Source organism: Lonchura striata, chromosome 2 (genome assembly GCF_046129695.1).
Source record: "Lonchura striata isolate bLonStr1 chromosome 2, bLonStr1.mat, whole genome shotgun sequence".
Classification (NCBI taxonomy): domain Eukaryota; kingdom Metazoa; phylum Chordata; class Aves; order Passeriformes; family Estrildidae; genus Lonchura; species Lonchura striata.
The window spans coordinates 27,712,632-27,739,350 of NC_134604.1; the positions used below are offsets into that span (position 1 = coordinate 27,712,632).

General features: G+C 46.6%; 1 protein-coding gene across 1 annotated transcript; it reads right to left on the reverse strand.

Moving 5' to 3' along the window:
• Positions 1-1,796: 1,796 nt before the first annotated feature.
• HGD (homogentisate 1,2-dioxygenase) lies at positions 1,797-25,079 on the reverse strand. The gene is made up of 14 exons (XM_021549007.2): positions 24,910-25,079; positions 19,690-19,761; positions 16,805-16,893; positions 15,039-15,144; positions 12,958-13,017; positions 12,389-12,480; positions 11,771-11,805; positions 10,580-10,659; positions 10,351-10,450; positions 7,898-8,022; positions 7,522-7,626; positions 6,269-6,395; positions 2,754-2,935; positions 1,797-2,168 (listed from the first exon to the last, which is right to left on the reverse strand). The coding sequence occupies exons 1-14, from the start codon at positions 24,922-24,924 to the stop codon at positions 2,037-2,039; spliced, it is 1,320 nt and encodes a 439-aa protein (XP_021404682.2). The 5' UTR covers positions 24,925-25,079; the 3' UTR covers positions 1,797-2,036.
• Between the last annotated feature and the right edge of the window lie 1,640 nt (positions 25,080-26,719).

Below are 26,719 nucleotides of genomic sequence, written 5' to 3' on the forward strand. Positions count from 1 at the left end.
CTTAACACTAATGTATACAGAAACTAGACTAGTAAACTAGACTAGTCAATGCTAGGTTTTGCAATCCATATGTGCTCCCAGCAACCCTTTTGCACCAGTTTCTGCAGCTTGTTCTGCTAGTTTAACTAAAGCAATCCCGTATTAGTCTCTGCAGAATAGCTCCTAAAAGACTGTCACAAATGATATTACAAGATAGGGCTGTGGACCAGCACAGAGAGGCATCAGTGCGTGGAGAGAGTGGTATTTAGGGAAAGAAATAATTGCTTGTCTGAGCATGCTAAATTAGCTATTCTTGCTGCCACAAACTAATTTGATCTCCCAGGACCCATTTCCTCAGCTAATTGGAACTTGAGTTGCCACACATGTAAATTCTCCCTTGCAGCTGTATTTGTTTCAGGCCAGCTGAGCAAATGCTTCAGGATGGGTTGTGGATGAGCACAGTGCCTCTGGTCTTTTAGGGCAACGTTGGATTGATGCTTGTGGCACCTGCCACAGCCCTTCCCTTTCCAGCCCTGAGTCTGATGCTACATCCCTGCAGATTTGAATGTGGTGCTTGGGGAAAGGCTGCCCTACTTTTCTGTCTTGTTATTTCCAGAACTCTCCAAACTGTTTTCTTGCTAGAAATGAGCATGCCATGCTGCTGGAGGTGGGGTTGGTGTTTGGGGCAGTGGTGCTGGGTGCAGTGAGGAAGGAAAGAGAAGTTTCCCTTCAGATATATAGGGTGGGGGTAGGAAAGTGAATGTGCCTTGTGGAATTTTACCCTTGACTGATGTGTTGCCACCCATATATGCTCTGGTGATGTTTCTGTACGAGAGAAATTCAAGCCTTTAGGTCACTGGACAATAATTTAGGTCCCAAGCAGAAAACAAGCTCTTCCCCTCTGCCTGTGAAACATTTAGACCTTATTTATCCCTGGATAAGTCTGATTAAATCAGCTTCTCTGGCAAATTGATTCTCCCAAATGTCCTATTCTGAATTGGTTATTTTAGAGTAAATGTCTCTGTGTAGATTTTATACTTTGCTCAAAGCGGATGCCTTTTTTTTCCCCAAGGACCTGGTGCAGATCTAAAACTGATGATGGATGTAACTGACTGATAACTGTGTGTCACAGATCTACATTTCCTTCTCTTCGGGAAAATTGCTTCTCTGGGGAAGTAAGAAACAGATCTTGTGGCACCAGGTTTAGAAAATTCCATGTGGGCATGTGCTAAAGTACAGGCCTGAAGTGTGGGGTGCCTGGGCTGTGCTCCTGGTTCCCACTCTACTTGGGGCTTTGGTTGCTCCCTTCACCCTGTGGAATTCATCAGCTGGGGATGAGGCTTGCATACTCAATCAATGTTGAGGTGTCTGCAGTTGAGCTTTCTTCCAGGTACCTTCCAGGAACAAATGCTTGGACTGCTCACAGAAGCCCTTTCACATTTGCAATGCTGCAGATTAGCACAGAACTAGGGAGAGGATTTGCCAAGTGCTGACAAACAGGTCAATGCTGCAGGATGGCCAGAGCATGGTCTGCTTTTTTGACAACCAAGTCTTTCCTTGGCAGCCCTCCATGGATGAGCAGGTTGAAGTGGCTTGCTCTGATAGCGGGCTTAGGCCTGATAGAGCCTTCAGCTCTGTTCATAAAGCTCCTCCCATACAGGCAGTATACACTGCTTTGTCAGTCCCTAGCTTCTCCCTGGGAAAGACATACTGGGTTGTATTTTCAGGAGGCCCTGTGAACGGAGCTAGCTGGCACCTCATGTCCACACAAGGTGCAGCTTTCACACCAGCTCCATGTGGTGAGAGCCACGCAAGTATTTCAGCTTCAACATATCACCAGGAAAGCTTTAATTGGATACTTGAAAGTTAAGAATAATGATGGGTTTTATTGCATTTCCCATTTCACTTAGGGATGATTGTTTTCATGGCTCGGTGGCTGGTGGAAATGCCGTTCTGTGCTGGAGCATTCTGCACTGCCTGACTTGACTGTGCCATCACACATAGGTATGCTGGATTTCCCTGCCTTCACTCATGTTGCATGCAGAAAGCACTTCCCTTTACTTGCATTTAGGGTTGAAATGGCTTTTCAGAGGTTCCCAGCACTTGTAGTAGTTTTTATCTAGGCGATTTGAGGTCTGGAGGCCCCATTTTGTGACAGCAAGGCTGAGGGATGATTCAAACATGAAGGCCTGTTGGGAAGAGGAAAGGTAGGTTAGGATAAAAGGAAAAATTTAAATCTAGGCAAGGTGTCTGCTCTACCACAAACAGGATTTGTATTTATGGTCCATTATTTCCAGGCTCTTTCTTCAGCCTGACCATCTTGTGGAGAATGCTCTTCAGATCTGGCAATGCAATGCTGGAATTAGTCCAGTCTCAGGAGTGACTTTGGACTCCCTGCCTGCCTAGGAAAGCCAGGTTGTTCCAAAAGCTCTGGTTCGAGGTCTGTTGATGACCATCATTAGATTTTAGGGAATTGAGACAGGAGGCCAGTCAGGGCATTTGCTTCTTTGCCTATAGACTTAGACAAAAATGAAATTCCCAGCTTCCTGCTCAGGCAGCAGTTTACATGGGCAGATGATCAAAGCTGCATTGGCATTGGATGTCTCCAGGGGAACTCCTGGGAGCTCATTGGTAAGGGAGCTGAATGCTGCAGCAGATATGTCCAAGTACTTTTCCAACTGGCCGGCAAGAAGCAGCAGTACTAGGCTTTAGTTTAGAAGTGGGCACTATGTCATGCTCTACTCCAACTCTTACGAGCTCCCTTGGCTCCTTACCATGGTCCCGTCTGCAACGCGCTCTGGCTCCAGCTTGGCTTTGCTCGCCTTCTCGAAGCAGTCAGCATCTGGCCCGTGAGGGGTCATCATGCTGTGCAAGCTGCCGCCTCCTGGCTGGAAACCTTCCTCCTTTGCTTCATAGTGGCCTTTGATGAGCCCCATGAACTCGCTCATACAGTTCCCTGCAGGAGGCAGAGAAGAGGCTGCAGAAAAGGGTGGTTGGGAGGGATCACAGACAGGCTGTGAAACCCATGAGCTAAGCTGGGCCAAGCAGAGGGTGGAGTGGAAGTTTCTAGGCAGGGTATCATGCTAGAGGACATCAGGGATCCTACAGGCAATGCTTGTAAAGTTTTACAGGATTTTACTACCTGGATTCAGAAACAGAGGTCCCTGATGAAGGACATTCATTAGAAATCATCTTAATGAAGGGGGTTCCATCCATCCCTAAATGACGTTGGTAGACCTGTGCTTTTTCTACCATCTCAAGCTGTGGTAGTAATACACCTGCTTATGGACTGCATGGTGTAACCTGATTTTACAGACTTGAATTAGGGATTGTGAAGCATTGGAAAGGAATTTCTGTATAATCATCCCTGTGTTACAGATACAATATACCTGATGAACAGCCTCATGAGAGAGCTTGCTCTGCTGTCCCAGGTTATAAGTAGGAAATTATTTTGATACTCTTCTACCACCTCTAGTGCAGTCAGGCACTTCACTAACTTATCCTTTTAATTCATGCATTATCTGCCTATTTTTCTGCAGCCACTGTATGCCCAAAGGCAAGGAGCCAAATTCTGCCCTTCCCTGAGGAAGAATACCTTTCAGTAGACCCTCTGAAACCACTGGACTAACATCACTAACTTAGGCAAGGATAGTTATACCTAATCATTCAGTATTTACTGAGTTATGCTCCCTGTAAGGAAAGTATTTTAACAGCTGTCATCCAAGCTTTCAGCTTTCCTACACCTGATGTAACTAAACAATACGGCAACTGTCTGCTCAGCACTTAGTTTTTGCAAAACCAGGACATGCTTCCCTAACTGTTTTATATATAGCCCTTTTTAACCACTAGTTCAGTCTTTGTTAAGTACAATCCAGGGTCTGAGATGTTTGATAGCACAACTAATTTAGCTCAAAGCAGGGTTGGCCTATATATGTATGCAAACGTTCATTAATTTTCATTCCAAGTTGTCAATGTCTCATGTAGGACTGGATAGTTACAAGATTTTCATTGAACCAGCTTATGTACTGCACTTGGTGCATTTAAACTGCAGTACAGATCCTGAGAGCTAGATAGCCAATTTGTCTGCAACAGGAATTTTAATATCTCTTAGGAAGACTGGGCAGGTAAGTAGGAAATCGGCCTGGAACTTAGGAGATGAGAAGAGTCCGGTCTCTTTGTCACTTGCAAATTTCATATGTGAGCCCAAACAACTCAGGTGTGCCTCCCTTCCCTGTTAGTTAAATAGTGTCGTCTACAAGCAGGATGTTGTGAACTTAAAATCTCTCGGTGGCCAGTAGGTATTAAGGACCCACCATCATGAGAATCACATAAGCACTCTCTCAGACAAAAGTAATATATGCCCATGGTATAAAAAGTATATCAGATCTTTCAATTTAGGTTCAAAAGTACTTAGGAGTAATTCACAGCCTCTAAGGATGTAAATGGAGCCAGGAGAAGTCAGTATTTACAAGCTGTACAACGCCTTTAGTATGTGAAGTTGTTATGGTGTATAAGAGGAATATTTTTGAAACACCATTGCTGTACTTGGAGCAAAGATAATGAAATATGAAAACCATAACTTTTGAGCGCATCAGAATTCTCTGAACACAGGCTTTCCACTGTGCCTGAGGAGAGGAGGCAACAAAGGATTTCTGGCAAGCAAAATAAGCCTCTGGTGAAATACTTGGAGAGAAGGGAGTTCAACAGAACTGAACTTGCTGAAATCAATATGGTACTTCTACCCCAGAGTTGCTCAGTCCTGCTATACCTCTCTTAATGCAACAACATTTTCATCACAGCACTAATTTCAGAAGGAATTAACGTGTGCAGTGTCTTGATAGTTGGCTGTCACAATGTCTGCCTTACTCACTCAAGCTCTTCCCCTCCATGGCTGGGGTAGAGCAGACAACCAACCTACTCATCATGAATTTAGTGCTCAAGCTTAGGCCTGAGGTGCTGTGGTCAAGTGGATAGCTGTGGTAGCCACAGCTGTCCTCAGAGGGTGCTCTTAGATCATCACAACATGGACAAGAGAAGGAGGGCTCTTTCTGTCTTTTAGCACAGAAGAAGCAAGGTTGAACAACTTCATATTTGTTATGGCTCACAATGCATCCCTGTAAAATTAGCATAGCTCTGCTGATGAGCATCAACTTCATTGTAGTTAACCAGCAATGTGTCTCACCTCCTAGGGTCTAGGAAAAGTGTCTTGGCACTATCCCAGCCAGTAAGGAGATGTGTTTTACTGTCACCCTCATTATTGCAAATGAAAGCAGAATGATAGGGCAGGACTTTGCCTGTGGGATTTACTCAAATGACTGCAGAGCTGCCTGGTATGTTTGCAAGTGCCACTAATTCTGCTGGCCTCCAAGGTGCTTGGAAATAATTTAAGTGGCAGAAGGAACTGGCTGTTAAACTGTGGTTAGTGAGTGTGCAGAAATCCTCTCAGCACTTCAAAGTGACCACAGTGTGGTCACTTGATAGCTCCTGGGATGGAGCCTGTTAGCTGTAAGGGGTGCAGGATGGCCAAGCTTTCCTACTCAATCTCACAGAGCAGAGTGTCTCATCCTCTCCCTGGAAGGGAAGTCCCATGTCAGGAACTGGATTTCTAGCATCTATTCAATGCAACATGTTGCCATACTCTGCCAAGACAAATCAAAAAAACTTTCAAAAAGAAATCTGGTCTTCAGATGGCAATCAAATCCAAAAAATATCAACCAACTCCCTGCCTGAGAAGCCAATTCCTCATCACTGGCTTCTTAAATGTGAGCAGTACCTCCATCACTGTGCAGGTGGTGAAGAAGGGCTGTGGAGAGCTAATTCCTTCCTTTACTGTAACTTTGATCTCACTATACAAGCGCCAGGTCTACACCCCTCTATGCTTCTCACCGCTTGTAATATGATATTTCCCTTTCTCCTGTTCTTTATCTATGTACTCTAATGAGATATTAAGTGATTCATGGCTGGGTGACAGGACAATATCTGACTCATCTGTATAATGCCAAGTTCAATATACACCCAGGCTCTGTGGGAGACCCTCAAGTACAGATACATCCATCTATGCAGAAGCAATGGCCCATCACCTCTAAGTTTTCATGAGATTCTTTAAGTAGGAACATCTTTGGATTTGTCCATTTTCCAGGGAGGACTGCCTGACTCCAAGAAGCTGACTAACTGAGCCAAGGACAACAAACCAGACTGCTGCTTCCCTGCACATGCTCTCAAATAAATGGAGAGTTGTTTCTTTCCTGCAGCCCTGGACTCAAGCACAGCCAGGGAAGCACAGACGTACGGTGGTAGTACGGCGGGCGGAAGGTGTTGTTAGCTACCCCCCATCGCGGGGGGAATATGACAAAGTCAGCGAGTGCCACTCCAGCACGGGTCGTCTTGGCTGTCAGGACAGTGAAGATGGAGGGATCCTGGAAAAAAGCAAAGCAAAAAAGTATGAGATGGAGCAGGGCTCAGAGCTCTCTGCTCAGGTCACCTGACTGATACAGCCTCTCCCTTGCCTAAACAATTTTATCACACACACACACCTGATAGTGTGGATGAAATTTGGGACCCTGGGGGACAGCACTCAATTCCATGCTGTACAGGGAGGACAAGAAATGGGTCTGGATGGTTCTTCCTTTGAGCAGCTTTGACAATCCTTCCCATCCTGGCCCTTGGAGCTAGCAGCATGGATGAGGAGGGTGGACAACACTGCAAGATGAGGTACTGCAATGCCAGGAGCAGTCTCCAACACTCCTACCACAAAACCACACCTTTTCCTTAGCCAGTTACAGAGGACAGGAACATCCTGCTGGAGGCATTTTAGCCTCATGGCCCTGTTAGTTTACAAATGGAGAAGAAATTGCAGAGAAACTGTGGCTTGTTGAAATCTCTAGTCCAGTAAAATAATTTTCTGGGCTTTGATCCCAAACCCGTCCTTCTCCTGGCAGATTTTTCTGGAGTTTTAAACAATACGTTTTGTTGGTTTTCTCACTAGAAATGCTCCAGTCTCCCTTGCACACCCACTTGCATTGCTGTGGGCATCTCTCCCACTGGACTGGTTTCTTTTTTAGATGAATTGCTTACATTAGTTTTGACCTTAGTTATTTTCCATAAAATCTAGAAATTATTACAATAAAAGCTGCCAGCTCTTCAAAATTAATTTCACTGCTGGACTCAGAGGAACCAGAGGAAGGAATCTGTCCAATAGCAAGAAATAAATCAAGGCAAGAATTTGAAGCAACGGTGTTTTTGCTGAGTTGCACAGTGTATGTTGGCATCAGTATTCATTCCTCCTCCAGGGCACAGAAATTCTATGCTAAGCTGCACAGAGCTGTTTAAGAAACTGATCAACCTCCAGTTATGTTTTTGTACCACAAAAAAGGATGTCTTCTCCTATGAAATCTTTGTTTGGACCCACAGAAAAGATTTCGCACTGATGCTTAGAGCACAACATATTTTTTAAGAGGTGCAGAGCCCTTGGAGATCAGAGTGGGTTTGCATCTTATGGTAGCCACAAAATTTTGCTTTGCCTTGCCCAGTTCCAGAACTTACCGCGTGGTCAAAAGCAACAGCATTAATGACCATGAATTTTTCCAGGTGGTATTTGTACGGTGTGTAGTTCCCATGCCAAGCTACAACATTGTAGGGGGAGTAATCCTAGCAAAGCAAGGAGACAGAGGATTACCACATATAGCAAAGACCACTGTTGAGTTTTTGGACAACCAAGTCTTCACAAACACTTTTGTCCCAGACTGAGGATCCTCAGCTGGGAAAATGAATGGCCCAAGAAGACAAGGGCTCAGTTCTGCTCCACATAAGTGAGCAGGACTTTGTGAGATGACATCCATGCTACCGAGCTGCATGTCCCAGGCCATGCAGTGGCAGTCACTGCACTTCAGTGTTACCTGTTCTCCCAGGGCATCCTCACCTGCTGGGCTGCAAACAACTTGCCCTGGTACTTGCTGATCACTGTGTAGCCCCCTGGCACTTGGCGGTCCTCATACCATGCCACGGGCACCAAGAAGTCACGTGGGTTGGCCAGGCCATTGGCTCCTGGGAAAGAAGGAGAGGTGACAAAGCTCTTTGGGCAATCTGCTAGGGAAGTGCAATTTCCCTAGCAGGAGAGGCTGGTGCAATTTCCTGGTTTTGTGGGTGCCCTTCTGTGTTATGAATGAGCCAACTACTTCTTGGCCAACCATGAAATCTGAAATACTCATGTACTTCTCGTGCTCCTATGAGTATTTGATTGTAATTCATCCTAGCACTCAAGTCCATGCTCCCTTTGTGACTAAGAGAGGTCCCACCAGTTGCCTTCTGAACAAGATTAGTACGTCATCCTCAATTAAAGGCATGTAACAACCAGGAATTAAGTGAAAAATGGAAGATGAATTGCTCTGTTCCTGGACATCCTGCTGACAGGATGCTTAGCCATGCAGAAGTTACGAGGCATGTCACAAGGGGGCCAAATACATTTCTGAATGCTAACAAAGAGAGCAATAAAATAGTGATACCTACAGACTAGGGGCATACTGAGGGGTTGCTTAATGTGAAGAGTGTATTTTCAAAGTGCAAAGCACCATATAAGTGCTGGTGCATTCTTCTCCTCGTTAGTATTATTGTTACAAAGTGGTTTTGAATTTCTTGGATAAAAATGCAGACATTACTACCTGCTGCTAAGGTTTAACAGTCACTGCTTTTCTCCAGCTGTCATTTTTTTCAAGTGAAAATTGAAGTAAAAATAAAGTAAGACTGAAATACAAAGGATCTTGGTCTCTGAGGGGAAGGTGGGTAGATGGTGAGAAGAGGAGCTCTTATAATTACCACCTCCTGAAAAGGTTTACAGGCAAGTGCAGTCTTTTTCTTTTCTCCAGAAAGTAAGCCTTATAATAGATTCCTGCCTTCTGGAGACAAAAAAAACCCAGAAAAAACCCAAACCAAAATCCCAAAGAAAGTTTAACTGCGTCTGGAAAACTAGCTAATGGGGAAACTTATTACAAACAGGCTGGACAGCCATATCAATAATCAAGTGGAGCAGGCACAGGGTATGATAAGTGGAGGATGGCAGAAAGCTGCAGCTGGCTAAAAGGCAAGCTGTTGAAAACTCACTGTAGGCTCCATGTGGAAAATTACGTGCCCAGCATGTCATACAAAAGAGATGCTCTAGTGGGGTTCCACTGGATGCTGCAGATTGGGTTGGTTCTCCACTGAAAGAAGGACCAGCTTCACTTTCACCATGGCCATGAGATACAAATGCCCCTGAATGCAGATGTGCCACACCAAGCTTGTCAATACCAGTTAATTTGCTTGAAGCATGGCCAGTCCTCTAGATCATGCTGACAGCTAAAAATATCTAGTGGGGGACAAAACCCCAATCCAACCTAAAACTAAACAACCAACCCCAAAACACCAGTCTGAAAGTGGAGAACTGTTGGCTCTGGTTTCGTAGTTATTTTAGCTGTTACAAGAGGAGTTTCACTTCTCTTTCCCAGGACAATCTTAGTAGAAACAACCAGGAGGTGTTTTTCTCAGCAAGATAAATTTGGAGGCAAGTACCCAAAGGATGAGGAAGGTGACATAACCTGAGCTGAGCACTGCCAGAAAGCTGACTGGGTAATCACGATGTGGGCAGCAGGCCTTCAGATGCTTGCAATATCTTTGTCATGGCAGCAAGAGGCTGGGCCTTCATGATCTGTGACTCTGCACAGAACAGGAGGCATCTGGCACAGGGGATCTCTGATTTATGAGAGCTAGACCTGCACTCAGTGAAAGCAGATCCTCCCCAGCAGCAGCACCACATGGAGATGTGAATGCGTTGCTGATCCAATTCCTGTGCTGTCCATTTTATTGGTTTCTAATTCTCCAGGAAGCAGTTTCTGTCACTAAAGCACTCTAGAGCTCTAAGGTTCCTCTGTTAACAGAAGCAGGGGGGGGGGAAAAACTGCTTGATTTAAGCTAAAATGTGCCTTCAGGAATATCTCATTTTCAGTTGCCTCTGAAATCTGCCCTTCCTTTTACCTTTTAGGAAAATTCTCTCCTAACACTCCAGTTTATGCCGTATCTGTTAGCATGAGGTATCAGTGGTGATGGCCTTTGGGGTTTCTTTTGGTAGGAAGAGTTTCAGAGCCAGCAGATGGAGACATGCTGACCAGAACTGAAAAGAAAATAATAGAAAAGAGGTCCCTTCAGTGCCAGGTGGTATCTCTGGATAGCTGATCTGTCACCTTTTTTTGAGCAGATGCTTGCTCTTCTGGGGAATAACAGTGCTGGAATGTAAAGCAACTTTGTGAAGGAGCATGTGCATGGGAAAATGTGACGCATTTGGGCTTGCAATTTGTGCCTGTCCCTATGAAATTTGCTGTAGGTGTAACAGGAAATCATTACCAATGGGTCCCAGGTCAGGCAGCTCGAAGTGTGCCCCATACACCTCCAGGATGTAACCTCTGGTCTCTCCAAACACCTCCACACTGAAACGCATTCCTTGCTGGAAAATAAAGAAATATACTAGGATCCTCCCAGGATTTCACTGACAAACCATGAGCAACTGAGTGCAGAAGTTGGCTTGCTCCAACATCAGGCTCTGAGCCACAGGCAAGGTGCATTCAGCCCTTACCTGGATGACACAGATTTCATTGGGCTCCACTAGCATCTTCCCAAACTCAGTTGTGATGAGCAGTTTTCCTTGCTGGGGAACTGTGGAAACAAAGTGCAGGCAGAGGAGCTGAAGTTGTGTGGTGATTGCCATGTTCTCTCTCCCTGTCAGAGCACCCAGGCTCCAAGAAAGAGCAGTGGGCCCTTTTTGGTACAGCTACACAGTGAGTCTAGGCTCCCATGCAGATTCTTGCAGCAGAGACACGTGCGCTGGAGTGAAGCTTCCTGACCAGCTCCATCATCCCCATGTCACAGAAGGTATACTTGTACGAGCCAAAACTTCATGGCCCCTTGGTGTAAGGTTTGCACTACAGCCCAAATAAATGGGATTTGATACATTTGGGTCCATACCTCTCTGTCTCACAATCTTCATATGAAACAGTGCATGTGCCCATCTTTGTCAGGACTGTAGCAGTGAGATGTCTGGGAATAACTGCTTCCTGATGGCAGAAGCAATACTCTACCAACACCTGCATTGTTTTCCATGACTGTTCTGGCACAGGAGAGCTCACATTTTGACTTGAAAAACTAGCAGATTTACAAAACCTGCTCTGGCACTTTTACTTCACAGTAGTGAGGGAGGTGAGTGAGAACAATTTAATAGCTATTTGATGGAACAAATGTTCCTGTTGGTGTCCCGAAGGCATCCCTATTCCTTACTCAAGAAGATACAAGCAAATATCTGCCTTCTGATACCACTCAGAATATTTTTCAGCATGTGTGGACTTTATGTGTCAACCTCCACACTCACTGTGGCAGTCTGGTTGCCTGAGGCTGGCACAGCATGGCAGCTAAGCTGCCGTGCCAAATAATATTGGGCTAAAGCAACAAAGTTATCTAACTGTAAGCTGTTCTGAAATCCTGAGGTTTATGATTTCCAGAAAACCTCTACCTGTGGCGTGTCTAATATCTGGGGAGCATTAGGAAATGATCCCTGAGCACCATGGTGAGGAAGCTGGGTCACTGCTCAAAAAGTTGAGGAGCAGTGCAACTTGCCCAACGGCTGAGCTGGTGCATTGCATGGGGGTGAAGCCAACCCTCCCCTCCAAGTCTTGGCTGTAGAGCCCCAGGTTCTGGAAGGACAAAGAGGCAGGCAGGTGGTAGCCCAGGCAGAACCACCTGGAGGACAAAAGAAGCCAAAGCATCAACTCACCAATCAGGAAGTCACCATCTGAATTATAAAGGCATCTAAAGAAAAAGGGAAACAGTAAGGCTAAGGTTCTATAAGCTCCATACATTTGTGCACACCACAGCCACACTGGGGAGTTTTGAGCTGGGAGACTGACATGGCAGAGTTTCACAAATTCACAGAATACTCTGACTTGGAAGGGACCCACAAGGATCATCAAGTCCAGCTCTTAAGTAAATGGCCCAGGCTGGAAGCAGGATGTTCTCTGATCTCTGACAGCTCCCTGCCTTTGTACTCATGGGCACATCAGCTATTGTAAGCTGGGGAGTAGGGCTGATTTCCCCCCTGAGCCACTGCAGGGAGCAGCAATGCCTGCTGCATGTGTGTTGAATTCTGAGGAGCAGCTAGAAGACCTAAATTCAACACATCTCCTCTTGCTGCACCCCCATGTCCAGCTGCCTACTTCTCTTGGCAGTTCCTCACCCACTCCTCCGGTGTTTGACCACAGAGCACAACCCGCTGTGGACATGGAGAATGCATTTGCCTGTGCAAAAAAAGGGACACAGGACATAGAGGGACGCTGGGAGCTGGACTGAAGTTGGTGGCAGAGCAGTCTAAGCCACCAGCACAGCAAGCACTGACCTGTCAGTCATGGAGGTGTTGCAGACAAAAATATGAACAGCGATGCCGTTGCGTCCTCTGGGCTCACCGGCACCACACAGGGTGTGCAGTCCCTACAGGCAAACCCAAAGCACCAGGGGTGAGCAGAAGGCAGGGGAGCAAGGGCAGCCCTTCTTCCTCCCCTCACCCTCCTGCTGGGTCTACCTCCTCTCTCACTTCCCACACTGCTACCAGCCATTCTCTGTGTGGCCTTTTGACAATATATTTGTCAAATATATTGGATTCTCTTTAATATAATATGGGTTTCTTAAAATCCATGTAAGCTAGTGTTTTCCAGCCAATGGTCTGGGAAAACTGAGGGTTGGGGCTGTTATTTTCTTTAAGAGTTCCTTGGAAGTCAATGAAGAAAATCAAGCCCACTGCCAGATGCTTGAAATCTGCAATCCTCTCCCCTCTCATAGATGCTCTGCAAACCCAGTGGTTTCAAAACTGCCAATATTACCCCAGTTGTGAGCATCTTGTGTGCCCTCCCACCCCCTAAGGGGAAACAGAGATGGAGGATGCCCAGATGCCCTGGTTCCCCAACTTACACTCACAAAGTCCATCTTTTTCTGAGAGGCTTTTGGAATCTCGAAAGGTTTCCATCGCAGCTAGATTGCAGCAAACAAAAAACAAGAAAGATGTGCCAATGATCAGAACACAGATGGTGGTAATTAAAAAAATTATTTGGGGGGGCTTTAAAAAATTTTAATCATCATTTTGTAAAGTAATTGGCAGGTCTGTGTAGTGCCAAGGTCAAAAAAATCCTGTTTAAAGTCTGTCTCTATTAATAACAACACTTTTGAGAGCAAAGAAATTCAGGTAAGCCAGCATTCCACAGTCAATTGTTATGGTCCTGTGCGCCACACTAAATGATTCAGTCCTTCTGTGACCCAAACATGACATTTTTGTTGGCTCCACTTCATTTTCCCCACATCCAAAGCAGAAATAGCTCTACCTGCATGAGCAGGAGCCATGAGTGGCACTAATTACTTCTTGCAGAGCCTATCAAGGTCCTCAGGCAGAAGGTGCCACAGGAGTCCAAAATATTTGTTGGATTTGAAATCACCTGAATCCTTTCACAAGCCATTTGATAGTTTATATTTGTCTGGGGCTTTTTTTTTTTTTTTGGTTGGTTGGTTGGTTTGGTTTTGTTTGTTTGTTTACTGTGACATTTGTTGTTGGTATTTGTTTTTTCCCTGCCTCTCAATCACAGCTTTCCTTTGTCATCTTTGTTCCAGTCTGGAGAGCTTTCTTCTGTTTCAGCATTTCTTGCTCAGATGCCACCACATATTTTTTCATCATGTTTGACTCCTTTTCAGTTTTGTCATCTTTTATAATCCTACCATTGTCCTTGGGTAATTTTAAAATGTCATTTTCCCCATTGACTTTCCATAAGGCACCTCCATATGGCCATCTTTTTAGATGGATGAGGATTGCTGAAGCTCCTTAAGTACTTGGGTGAAACACAAAGCATTGCAGGGAAGAGTAGGTGTTGTCCAACAAACTGAACTTTGTCTCTGGCTCTGCTTCAGAGAGGATAAGAAGGAATGCAGGAAGGTGACTCCCACTTGCTGCCAGGAAATAACTCTTCTGGGTTTGGTGGTTGCCACTGAAAGTGGCAAGAGAGGGAGTGGGCAGGAGCTTTGCTGCTGTTTCCTTAGACAAAAAAAGTACTACATGTAAATGGTTTCAAATGCTTGAGAGCTGGGTATCTTGGAATTACTGTAATCATAAATAATCATAAAGGCAGATGTAGGGTAAAAAAGGACATCAAGGATGGATGAGGTGATAACAGAAGTCATTGGAGCTTCTTGGGAAGGAGCACCAAAGGCATGTAAATATGAGCCTGTCACTGCTCCTTGGTCAATGGCTGGAAAACATATTCCATCAGATCTGGGAAATTATTTAGACAAATGGTGAGGCTGCCGGGAGGCTGGAAATTAGCTAATCATGATGCATCAAAGGGCAAAACCTGAGAAAAGCGAAAACCAATGACCATGAGATGATGTTGAGAGGAGATGGCAACAGATTAGCGAAACCAAATGTTCTGGGGCTGGCAGGGAAGAAATCATGATTAAAGACAATGGCAAGGTTGTAACAGAGGAAGACAAATGCCATCTCTCTGTGTGACTCTCCAGAATGAAGTGAGATTTCCCATGAGGGCTGCAGAGAAATGGGCTGGCAGCCAGCATCCTCTCCAAAAGCGCAGGGAAGGAGAGGATGGATGGCAGGGACATGCAGCTGCTCTGCCGGCTGAGCTGGAGCATGAGAATTTGATGGGGGACACGGAAGGAGAAGAGAGAGCAGATTAAAAGGTGGCCAGCAGGAGCCCCCAGGGGAGATGCCAGGTAGCACAGATCTAACTCTGTGGCACTGTAGTCATGCTGGGAAGCAGCACAAAGATCTTTCAAGATGGGAAGCAACAAGCATCAAGGGTGTCCTTCCTTGGGTGACTGTGGTGAGGAACAATGTACAGGTGGCAGGCAATACCCTGCTTTTGAATTGGTCAGACCCCCAGGAACCCATGGCTCCCCTCAGACCTCTTGCAACTCAGTACCTTTGCACTTCTGATTAGTTTGACATTTGACATTTGTCGTGGCAGGACCAGGGCTCCTTCCAGCATGATTACCTGGTTTGGGTCAGGTTGAATTTCATCCCAGTCGTGTGTCAAGTGACCCTCTTCGAGAGGTTTGAAGGGTTTGTGGCAGACTGAAGGTAGGATTCGATACAGCCAGCTACAAACAAGGAAAACACCTGGATTAGCCTGGGGAGGAGGTTAAACCCTCTGGGTAGCTGCTGGCTGACTGAGCTCCTAGAATAACATTTACATGGATGGCAACTGGAACAAAAGGTTTATTAAAGATCAAATTAATAATATTAATATTAAAATTACATAGCAAACAACAGCTCACAGCCAGAGGTTTCCAGAGAGATGGTTTTTATTATGGGCTCTAAATACAAACATGTCCTGCTTTATATAGGTAAATGTCTATATGTGTATTTATGTGTAATTACTTATGTCTACATTCACACATATGCATATGAAAAAATAAAGATACAGCTTTTTCTGTTGCTGAAGTACAGCAATCTCACAGCTGGAAAAAGAAGCTTGTTTAAACACAGCTATAAAGCAGCTCAGACGAGACAAGGATGAGCAGTGTCCAATGGAAAGAACAGAGGAGCTCTCTGGAGACAGCCTGTATCTGAATTCTACAAAAAGTAGAATCCTATGCTTGGTTGGCCATGCCCGTGCACAAAGCCCAGAGTTTTATGTGGTGCTTCCTGCTGCTGTAGGAGGTCCCCCATGCCTCTGTCACTGCCTGGGACCGTCACTCTCCTTCCTTGCTGCCTGCAGTGGCTGTGGGCCCTGCCAGCACTGCCACTCCAGCATCCACACACCTGCACACTGCAGCCAAGCCCGAATCTGGGCTTTCAGTCAGGTGAGAGAGCAGAGGTGATCAGAAAAGCCTGAGCTAGGCAGGGCAGCCCGTGCTTTCGATGTGTTAACAGTGGTAGTTGTAGTCTGGGCAAGTGGGAGAGGGGAGGAAAGGAGCTCTCCCTTGAGAGCTTGAAAAATTCCATCAAGGACAACTTTGTGCAGCAAACAATGATTCATCCCTTTCCCACGCACACTGAGAGCTGGCACCAGCCTGGAGAGCAGAGGCATCTCAGATGATGCATTTGCCTTTCATTTGAACAAGCAGCAAAAGGGACAGAAGAGCCACAGTGGGAGAAGCGAAAAGAGAAACCCATCTTCTGCAATCTGGTTATGGCTGGAGCATGACAACCAGGACAGAGCTCTGGGAAGCTTGCTGCTGGCTGGAACAAGCTGTTCCCGGCTCTGCTGAAGTGTTAAAGATCATGCTGGGTGCCTGGCATTTTTCTGAAGCTCTGGGCAGCCCCAAAATGGGAACAGACTGAGCTAGCAGCTCACTGGCCCCAACCAGTGTGCAGACACATCCCTTAGGAGGAAAGAATCTTTCTCAAAGGCTTGGCTTTGACACTGTGTATCATCAATTGCTTACCAGTGCCAGTGTCAGGGGTGATCTTTCCGTAGAAGCATCAGGGCTGAAACCCCAAGGTTGTTTCCCACAGCGCACATAACCCATTCAGGACTCCGTGGTCCCTGGGAACTTCCCCCTCCTTCCTCATCTTGCTCAGAAAACCATTTCCTTCCCACCCCAATCACTCCTTTCTCAGCATTTTTTTAACCCACTTGCACCACCAAAGCCTTTTCTGTCCCCCTCCCGTGGTCTTCTGTCCTTGTCCCTTTCCCAGAGCACAGCAGAGGCTTTTTACCTTTCTTGGCTTGCAGAAAGCACTGGTGGCACTGAGGCAGCCTCCCCACTGCTCCCCCAAGTGCCACCTCCCCCCCACTGCCCGGGCTCACGGTACCTTCGCTTGTTGGTGGGCCGGGGGCAGGTGAAGGCAGAGCCCGAGAGCTGCTCCGCGTAGAGCCCGTACGGGCACACCTGGGGGTTGTTCTGCATGGAGGAGAAGGAAAAAGGAGTCAGAGGCAGTGCCATGAACTTGGCTCTGGAGCCTCCAGCAGAGCACTGACCTGGGCACCCAGCACCCCGATGCTGTAGGGTGCTGTGCTCTCCCGGGGCTGGGCTTCAGCTCCAGGGCTTGTGTGTTCTTGCTCCTCTGAGGCATCAGCCAGAGCCTAAACACCACCCCCACATGCCACAAAGTGCCCTAAGGAGTCAGCACAGCCACTGAGGCAGCAATAGCTGCAAGGGGCAGTGCTGCACAGGGTCAGAAACAGGAGTATCAGGGAAAAGGAAATAATTGAACATAGATTGAAAAGCACACCATTATTGAGCATAAAGTTTTATCAGACTAAGTGTTCAGAGGGGTTACCCCAGAGCACCATGTCTCACTGCCTTTCCAGAAGGCACAGAAGCTGAATGCACTGAATTCTCCCTTCTCCTGCCCCCTGCCTATGGAACCGGTGCCCAGAGCAGGCATTTTGGTGTCATACTGCTTCCTTCTGACAGTGCTGCTTGCTGCCCAAAAGCATCAGTGACCTGTGTAGCAGCCTTTGCTTTCCTGCAGAGTTTCTGCACAGTGAGTCCTCCTTTGTAGTACAAAAGGGGCATTTCCCCCTTTGCAGAGCTGTGGAACAACTAGCACAGACTTTAGCAACCCTTATGAGTTCATAACTGGAGGATAGATTCCTCCTTTTCAGAGAACAGAAAATAAGCATTTTGATCTAAGTAGGCCACCATCTATTTGCTTGAGATCAGCAAGAAGCAAAGATGTCTGAGAATTGCAGGAAACACACCAGTGGGATAGCCATACACCATTTGCTATCCCATCTCCCTCCCTGCAAGGTCTGCTATAGCATCCTGTATCCTGCTGCTGAGCAGACCAGCCATCCATACAGTATCAAACCCTGCCCTGAGAGGCGGGCAGAGGGGAGAGCTAAAGCTCTCTGAAGTGCATGTAGCTTCCAGCCCTCCAGCTCCATCTTGTCAGTACGGGTGTGCAGTGAAGCAGGGGGATCAATAACCCTTGGAATTTTTATCTTAGCCAGCACTACTGCAGATGCCAGTCTTATAAATACTGCATCGGAGAAAGGATCCACTCCTATACTGAAAATCTTTTTTGTCTAGCTTGTTTTCAGATTTTTCTATTAACTCTTTTGATACAGAGTCCACACTCTGTCCAGATGAGAGCACCTCAGCCAGGAGCTGGATGAGTCTGCTCTGGAAAGTGGTGCTACTGTGGAAATCCTCAAAGAGCACATCCACCACATTCCACTGCCTTTTTAGACCAGCAGCCACTATTATTGATCTTCCAATTTTAAGTGCCTCTGACCTTTTTTCTAGCCAGCCTCAGTAACAAGCCAGTGCACCAGCCAAACTACCAGCCTGAGCCAGCACAGCAGTTTGTCTTTCTTGTGAGTACACTGTGGGCTGCCATGCACACCTAGGGGACATTTGTATTTAACATGGCCCTGTGTTGTGTGTTGGTGTCCTTACTGGCACACAACATGCAAAATATCCAAACTGGGGAAATCCAGGAAACTCAGGAAAGCAAAAGTTGAAAAAGTCTCCATTTGACCCTAATTCTACTGGCCTCTTTGCATAGATGGGGAAGAGGAGCACCAAGGGATGTAATTGGCTTAGCACCAAGTCACAGAATCCTAGAATGGTTTGGACTTGAAGGGACCCTAAACCAACCTGCCATGGACAGGGTCACTTCCCACTTGACCAGGTTGTTTAAAGCCCCATCCAACCTGATCTAGAACATTTCCAGGGATGGGCTATCCACAGCCTCTCTGGGCAATCTGTGCCAGCATTGCACCATTCTCATAGTAAAGAATTTCTTCCTAATATATAATCTAAGCCTGCCTTCTTTTGGATAAAAGCCACTCTCCCTTGTCCTATCCACTACATGCCCTTGTGAAAAGTCCTCCTGCAGATCTCTTGTAGCCCCATTTAGGTACTGGAAGGTGCTATAAGATCTCCCAGGAGTCTTCTCTTCTCCAGGCTGAATAACCCAAACCCTCTAAGCCTGTTGCCACCCAAGTCCAGAGATTACAGGACATCCAAGGGAAGCCACAGGCAACCTCAGAGTGTGTGCTGGTGTAAAGGAGACCAGCACAAAAGGAGGTGAGAGAGGTTTAATTCTTCAGGGTCTCATTCTTGCCTTTGGGCACCAAGAGGTTAGCACCACATTGGTTGCAATTTCTTTCCTTAAAATGACCCCACATAATTTATTTTCATCAAAAATGTTCAGAAGTTATTTTTAAAAATGAATCTGTCAGTTTAGTACTACAGGTATTCATGTCCCCTCCCTACAAAGAAACTTCTCCCCTGCCAGAAACTTGTATGTCAGCTTCATTGAACCCCATTCCTACAGAAGTTGTGAAATCTGTCTCTCCTGCATAAGCATATCTCTCTGCCAATCTTCAGACTTCTGCTCTGGTTTAATCCAGAGCTGGTGGCTTCCTCCTCAGTGTGGCTGAGCCACTTGTATTGCGGACTCCTTTAGGAGAAAAAACCCTGTTGCTGAACAGAGGTAATTTAGACAGGTCTTAACACCCAAGATTAAACTTGGAAGTTCCCAAATAACTTAAAAATAGAACGTATGAATGGAAATCTTTAGTTCTGAATTCTGCCAGCATCTTATTATTCCAGTCTTGTATAAAGAAGACTCACAGAGATTTTCATGGTGGCAGAGAGAAAGAAAACATGTTAAGATGAAAATAAGCCAAAGGATTATTCACTCAAGAGTGCATTTTGATAAAGCACTTAAAAAAACCTCAGTACCTGTCCCTCTGGTAAAGCTCCTGGACAGCGTGGATCCTCAGAAGCATGTTCATTTCCAAATCCTGACATGTACTGTAAAATAAACCACACAGCTCATCACTGTTTTGAAAACACAATCAAAAACTCTCCAAACAACCCACCCATCACTTTCCCATGCATTTTTTCCAGGCTCTTTGTATGCATTAAGACTTTTTCAAGTGATCTGCTTGCATGTTGCCACAGACCATTTTCACAGCTCTTGGATTTGCTTCATTAGCTATCTGTGTGGTGGGCTGGGAGGCACAGACAGGAAATGCTCTCCCAAGACTGCATGTCTTTTTGACTGCATTCTGTTCCATCAAGGTACTTGAGAAAGAACCCAAATATCACATATACTGTCAGACTCAAGGACAACAGGGTGATGAATAGGAAGAACTGTGCACCAACATTATGGATGTGTGCTAGCACCATTCACGTTCAGTCTGACTTTGCTTCAGTCAGGGGTGTTCCAAAATCTCCAGACTGCCTTGCAAATTTGTTCACTGGGTCCTCAGATTCTTAGGGAAGGAAACTGGGAATCATTTGGTTGGCATGCCTTGTGATAAATCCCCATGCTCAAAGAAAAGGTCAGGATGTAGATGGGATGAGGGATGAAGGGAAACACAGCCAAGTTAAACTGCATCACTGATCTGCCCTAAATAAGCATTGTCCTGTTAGGCATGAACTGTCCACCACGGTAATAAGCAATAATTAACCCATTACTGGGTGATTGTCTGGGTCTCTAGAACAGTGAATTCCCAAAAGACACACAGCTAGAACAGACCTACACATCCTTCCATACCTGCCCTGCCTACAGCTGTCATGGCTTGAGCGTGGCTAAAAGCCACAGGGTAGAGTGGATGCGAATCCCAGCTTTGCAGCACTGGGAAGAGCCCCGCAGCAAGCCTGAGACACACAACAGAAGCAGGAATAACAGAGACCTTAGCTTTGCACTGTCAGAAATGTAAATACAATCCCTTCAGATGCTACAGGAAGCCACAGAGCAGCTCTGCTGAACTCTGTGTGAACGCAGAGGTGTTTTTTGGCAGAGACTGGCGGTTCAGCCCCATGGCCTGGGGAGGTAGTTAAATATTAATGCTGCCCTCTAACAATTGCAAGAGTAGCGGGGCTGCTCATCAGCCTTCAGACAGCGGTGCCAGGATGGCAAAACCCAGGAGCCCTAGGGCTTGGCTGTCACACATCCAGTGACCAGCACTGAGCAGCCCTGGCAGGCACAGGGACCATGCTCAGCACGGTATAACCCCCAGGGAGGCACAGGTCTGAGAGTAAAGTGGACATACAAAGCCCTAACACCTGGTTTATTTTATATATAGTATCACAGCACCTGGATTATTCCCCCCAGCGGTGCTCAGCCTTGGGCAATTTGCAGCCCCCTTATAATTTTCCCAGTGTAGCAGACACTCAGAGAGCAAGCCTGAAACCTCCTGAGAAATCATGTGTTTTCCTTAGGCTCCTTTTAGCAGTTTGTAAGAGAAGACCATTCCCAGGGGGCCCAGGTTGGCTGGAAGCCCTGCTCAGCCTGAACCTGAAAATATCCTGGTTTCCCTAGGTTCAGGGAGGATATTTCTCTCGTCTTGTAAATGAATATACATCGCTAGGAGCTGCTCTCCGCTGGGTTCTGCAAGAAGCATATTGATATGCAAAGCAGTAGGTCACCTAAGCAGCCTTGGCAAATGTATTGTATTGGAACATTCCCCCCCATTCCCCTTGTTTTTTTTCCCCCCCTCCCTTCTTTTAAACGGAAATGCAGCAATATCTGATGGGACTGCAGCAGTTCCAGAATTAACTGAGATTTCCACGCTGCATCCTCCTTTATCGGTAACATAAAGGCTGTCCGAGCATTTGCCTTCGGGCAGCCCTGTGAAAAGGGAGGAAAGGGGGAAGAGGACGAAGAGGGAACAAGCTGATTTTCTGGAGGCACAGCCAGCAAGGTTCGACAGGCTCTGCTGAATGCTGATGGAGAGCTTGGAGGGCAGAGTCGGTGGTTCTTCGGAGGGTCTCTGTGCCTGGCAAGCATCGTGTGCTCCCCGGCAGCCCCGTGCCACGCTGCTGGGGAGCGGGGGAAAGGGAGCACAGAGATTTTGCTGTGACAAATTCGCCCCTTGTCCTTCAGGCTAAAAAGCTGGTGACTTGCACATCTGAACTGCCCATCCCGATCCCCAAAAGTCCCTTTGCTCTGTTTGCTGGGCCGGAGGAAAGAAAGAAAACCAACTCGGCAGCAAGCAGCTTGTGCAGCAGCTGCTCTGCGCCCGCGCTGGCGCTGCAGCGCACCTTGCCCGAGCACAGCAATGCAGGGGGCACCTTCCCGCTGAGCCGCTGCCTTCCCCAGCTGCACCAGCGGCTGCAGAAGGTGGCACTGCCCCGCTGCCTTGAGAGTGGCAGCAGAAGCTGCTGCATCATGGTTTGGTCAAATAAATTCTTTCTTGCCAAGGGAAAAAAACCCCAGAATTCTCAGGTAACTGCATTGAGGGCTGAAAAAAAGACATTGGCAGGACTGCAGCCACTGGAGGGGAGACGCCTTGCTGGTGATTTATCGCCCTGAGTGTGGCTCCAAGACTTTTGCCTAGAGATTGGATGTGGCTTTTCTTATTCCCTGATTGTGTTTCTCTTTCCCTATAGCATACCTCAGAGAGGCTTCTTTCCTCTATATGCCCATAGAGGGTTGGTGTCAAACATTATGTGGGCTCCCAAAAAGCTGTGTCACATGTGCTCCCTGCATGCCTTGGAATCATCATGCTCCAGGGCTCTGGGGCACCATGCAGGGACCCTGCTGATACAGGTTGGGTGGGATCAGCAGTGAAAGGGCCAGGCACATTATGGCCTTTCTCCCTTCCAACCCTCCAAACCCACTCTCACTTCCCAGTTTCTGTTGCACAAGGTGCTCCCAAGCCAAGGGAAATGGCCACTTTCTGCCTGCCCAGCAGCAGAGCATCCTTCCTGGGCTGAAAAATCAGTGAAAATGGAACCCAACCCTTCTCCGTGAAGTGGCACCATGATTTGAGCCCAAGAGCACTTCCCCCTAGGTCTCTGCCTGGCCTCTACAGTTCCTAGATAAGTTATAGAAATCTCCAGGTTGGGTAGGTTAATGAGCACTATTGTAATTGAGCAGCTGGTTTCTCTGCTACACAAAATAGTCTCTGTGGCTCTTTCTTTTCAGTGCTGCTTTTAACTGCTGTTGTTATTTTGCTCAAGATCCTGTAGATTTTTATTCCTAGGACCTAGGGTATTCATCTGACTCCACTTTGGTTTTTGTTTTGTAATTTTTCGATAAAATCAGAGAGATAAAAGCCCAGCACAGCATAAAAAATTCAGCATAGCCCATTGATTGGAATAACTGGGATGCAAAGCAGAGTGCTTGCAATGGGTGTCGTGCTCTGACCTATAAACCATAACCTTTTGTTCTCCAGATTAGAAGCAGGCATGGGAAAAACACATTTGAAGTCTGAACACATACTCTGCAAAATAATTAAGACCCTTCTTCAAACACTGCATAATATATTTCTCTATCAGCTCCTGCTGCAGGACATGGGGAAACAACATTCCTCTCTTAACAAGAAGCACGGCACTTTTTATCAGCTCAGTCCAGTCAGCCCTAGAGTGTTTAACACAAATGCAGAAACATTGACATGAATATTTGGGGCAACAAGCAGAGCAGGTCTCTCACCCTGTGTGGGGCTCCACAGCCTCCTTGAAGGCTGAAGCCAAAGCACAGAAACCAGAGCTCTCTGCCCTGGTGCTGCAGGGCCAATATCCCCAGAAGAAGCTGCTATTTCCCCTGACATTTCAACATCCCTGTGCTCCAAAAGTGCTGGAGATGGTCCAGGGCCAGACCTTTCCTGAAAGGACCTGCTCAGCTCTAGGATGGGACATGACACTCTGCAGACAACAGAAGAGAGGGATGGATGCCAGGGGAGTGGAGAGGAAGGGTAAACAAACAGTTTTGGAGGAGAGGTGCCAAGACAAGGTGAAGCAAGTGAGGTGCTAATGGGGTAGGGACACATGTGACATCCCAAAGAGGAGCTGCTGGCAGAGCAGCATGTTCCCATGAGCAGCTCCAGGCAGACCCATGATCAGCCTGCAGCCACAGCCACAATGGCCAACAAAGTGTTCTGGGCTGCTAGGAGTGAGTCAAAGATGGACGTAGAAGATGCAGTCACAGCCATGCCATGAACCAGCTGGATCCTGATCTGGAACGCTACAGGGACAAGGCTGCCCTGCTGCTGAAAGAGGATAGTGAGAGCTAGGAAGTGTCATGGACAGGCAGGGAAGAAGCACAGTGAAATCTTACTGTTTGAGGACAAGACTCCTCAGAGGTGAATGAGACCTGTAAGAGCACTGTGTAAAATAATGAGCATTACAGAAGGTGGTGAAGAAGCACACACATGTATCTCCAGGACTAGGAATAGGCTTAGTAACAATAACATCCTGAAAATCCAGGGAGAAATATGATGATCCTACACAAGTACTTGAGACTCACCATGTCCTGGGGTAAGGCCTTGCCACTCCTGTGTGCTGCAGCAGCTCATGCACTCCAATGGCCCTGGGGCAGCTGGCCCCCCCAAGACAGTGGTGAGGTGCTGATGAGATTCATGGTTGTAAGTCTCATGTTCCTATGCTTGAGCCACAAACCCACCCTATCAAACCATTTTCTCAATGCTCCCCTATACTCAGGCAAATGGTGCAGGGAAAGCTCCTGCCAGCTGCCCTGCTGGGGCTTGGAGAGGAGGGCATGGCCACAGCCTTGCTGCTCCAGGGTGCCCTGCAAGGAGTCCTGAGAACCAGCCCTGAATGGAGCCACTCCCCGGGGATGCCAGGGAAGATGGTGGCCAGGGTTGCAACATCTGGGAAGATGTTGCCAGCTAGATTTCATAGGCTGAGGGGGAAACACCCCCTGGCAGCCAGGATGGGAGGAGGGGTGCATGCTGAGTGTGGGAAAAGGACAACTCCCACCATGAAGAGGTCCTGACCACAGATGATTTCCAAAGGAGGTGAAGAGGGAGAGAAATGCTTATTTATAGATGAAACACAGCAATATACTTCATCCAAACAAAGGCTTAAAAACACACCTTGGCACACAAAAGAGGGGCACAATAAAATGAAACAGAGCCCCAGAAAATTAGTGTAAGCAGAGAAAGGGTGTTACAGCCAGCATTGGTGCATTCCAGGCACCCAACCTCTTACCTGCAGGCCCGTCATCCTCCTCCTGGTTATCCTCCTCTTGGAGCAGACACAAACCCCAAGCAGGTATCTGGCCAAAGCAACCTGGCAAGCAAAGGCTGCTCACTGATCAACTGAGCTGGGCTGGAGGCAGGCTGACAGTGCTGGGAGTCAGAAAGTCCAAGGGAATTTTCAACCTGTTTGCTCAGCCCAGTCTGTGTTTAACCAAACGCCCTTCTCTACAGAACCAACCCAAGGACTGATCTGAATAAACAGGGGGTGAGGGGGACTGGGTTTCCTCATCACCCTCGTTCCCCCTTAGATGTTAAAAAAAAGAGGTTACAGGTCCCACACATGGAGAAGGGAAAAGAACAAGGTGTTTAGAACCAAGAAAAGCCACTTTGCAACTGTTTTATAAGTATATTTTGTAATTTGTATCTCTGGCAATTTTCAGACACAACCCTCTAAATGTGTAACAAATACTTGTTCATTAATTCTTCTGTGTCATGTTACATCGGAGATAGAAGAGATCACATCTTCATGGTGGTGAAGGCAGTGATATTTGTGAAACACTGTGTGGCAACATTACACAGCATTTTGGGGCGAAAAGCAGGGGAGGATTTTGTATTCCTGTGATTAGAGCTAGTAAGGGGAACTTACAAATTCTGAAATATTAATATTCTTCAAGAAAGCTGTTGCTGGGGAAGAAAAAGTGGCAGCAAGCATTTAGCTACAGCATACTAATGAATGCAGTTCTGCACTCCAGAAGTTGCAGGGGAAAAAAACACAATTGATTTTATTTGATTTTTTTTTTTTTTACTTTGAATTCTCAACCCCCTTTTAAAAAAGAAGAAAAGAAAAAGCAGCATTTTTTCCATTTCCATTACCTGCTCTGCTTATATGCCCTGCCAGGAGGAAATTTCTAGGAGGCACCCATGAAATTTGAATGTGATCCTGAATTAATGTCTATTCCTCTCCTAGAGCATTCTGGAAGCCTTTCCTCCTCAAAGCAGTTACCAGTGCCTAGAGACCCCCACAGCAGTCACTGAGCTTGGGCTGCAAGAGGGGCAGGTCTTAAATCACCTTTGCTTCTCTGAAAACTGGTAGCTCCTCACACCATTCTGATTAATACATTTGAGCCATTGAGAGCTGCCACTTTTATGAGCTGGTAAAATAGGCTGGCTGCCCCTGAGGGAGAAGATGGGCTGTATGAAGAGAGAGCGGTTCTGGATGTAGAAGTTTCCTTGACTCTAGAAGAATACAGATTCTAAGTTATACGTCTTCTTCAGGTCTCTGTTTCTGTACACCAGGAAAGCTCTCTCCATACCCTGGTCTCTCCTAGCTTTGCCATAAAAAAAATGCTCCAGCAGGGAGGAATTCTCCAGGACAAGGCAGAGATTGTGAATATGTTAGCTCACCCTGAGCAGTGATTCATCATTCCCAAAGAAATGAAGTACCTGGCACTTGTCACCTACCCTTGAGACTCCTTTTCTACTGGACAAGATTTAAGAGTAAAAAGTTCACCTCGCTTATTTTCTGACAGTGAAGAATTACACATTTGACTACAGTTTAGCAAACTGCAGTTGCAGAGTTTCATGGGCTTCCAAGATCCTTTTACTGAAACACACAGCAGGAGAGAGAACATCACATTTTAGCTTACATTTCCCTTTGAGAGCCTACATTTCACCTTGCTCACATCTCCTTACAGGCTCCATCCTCTTGTTTTCTTCTCATGGGACAGATAAAAATAAAGGTGTTGCTTTTTAATTATCTGTAGGCCTATTTCCTGGTTGTTTTTGTTTCCTAAAAACAGACAAGGTGTTGTCACTTTACT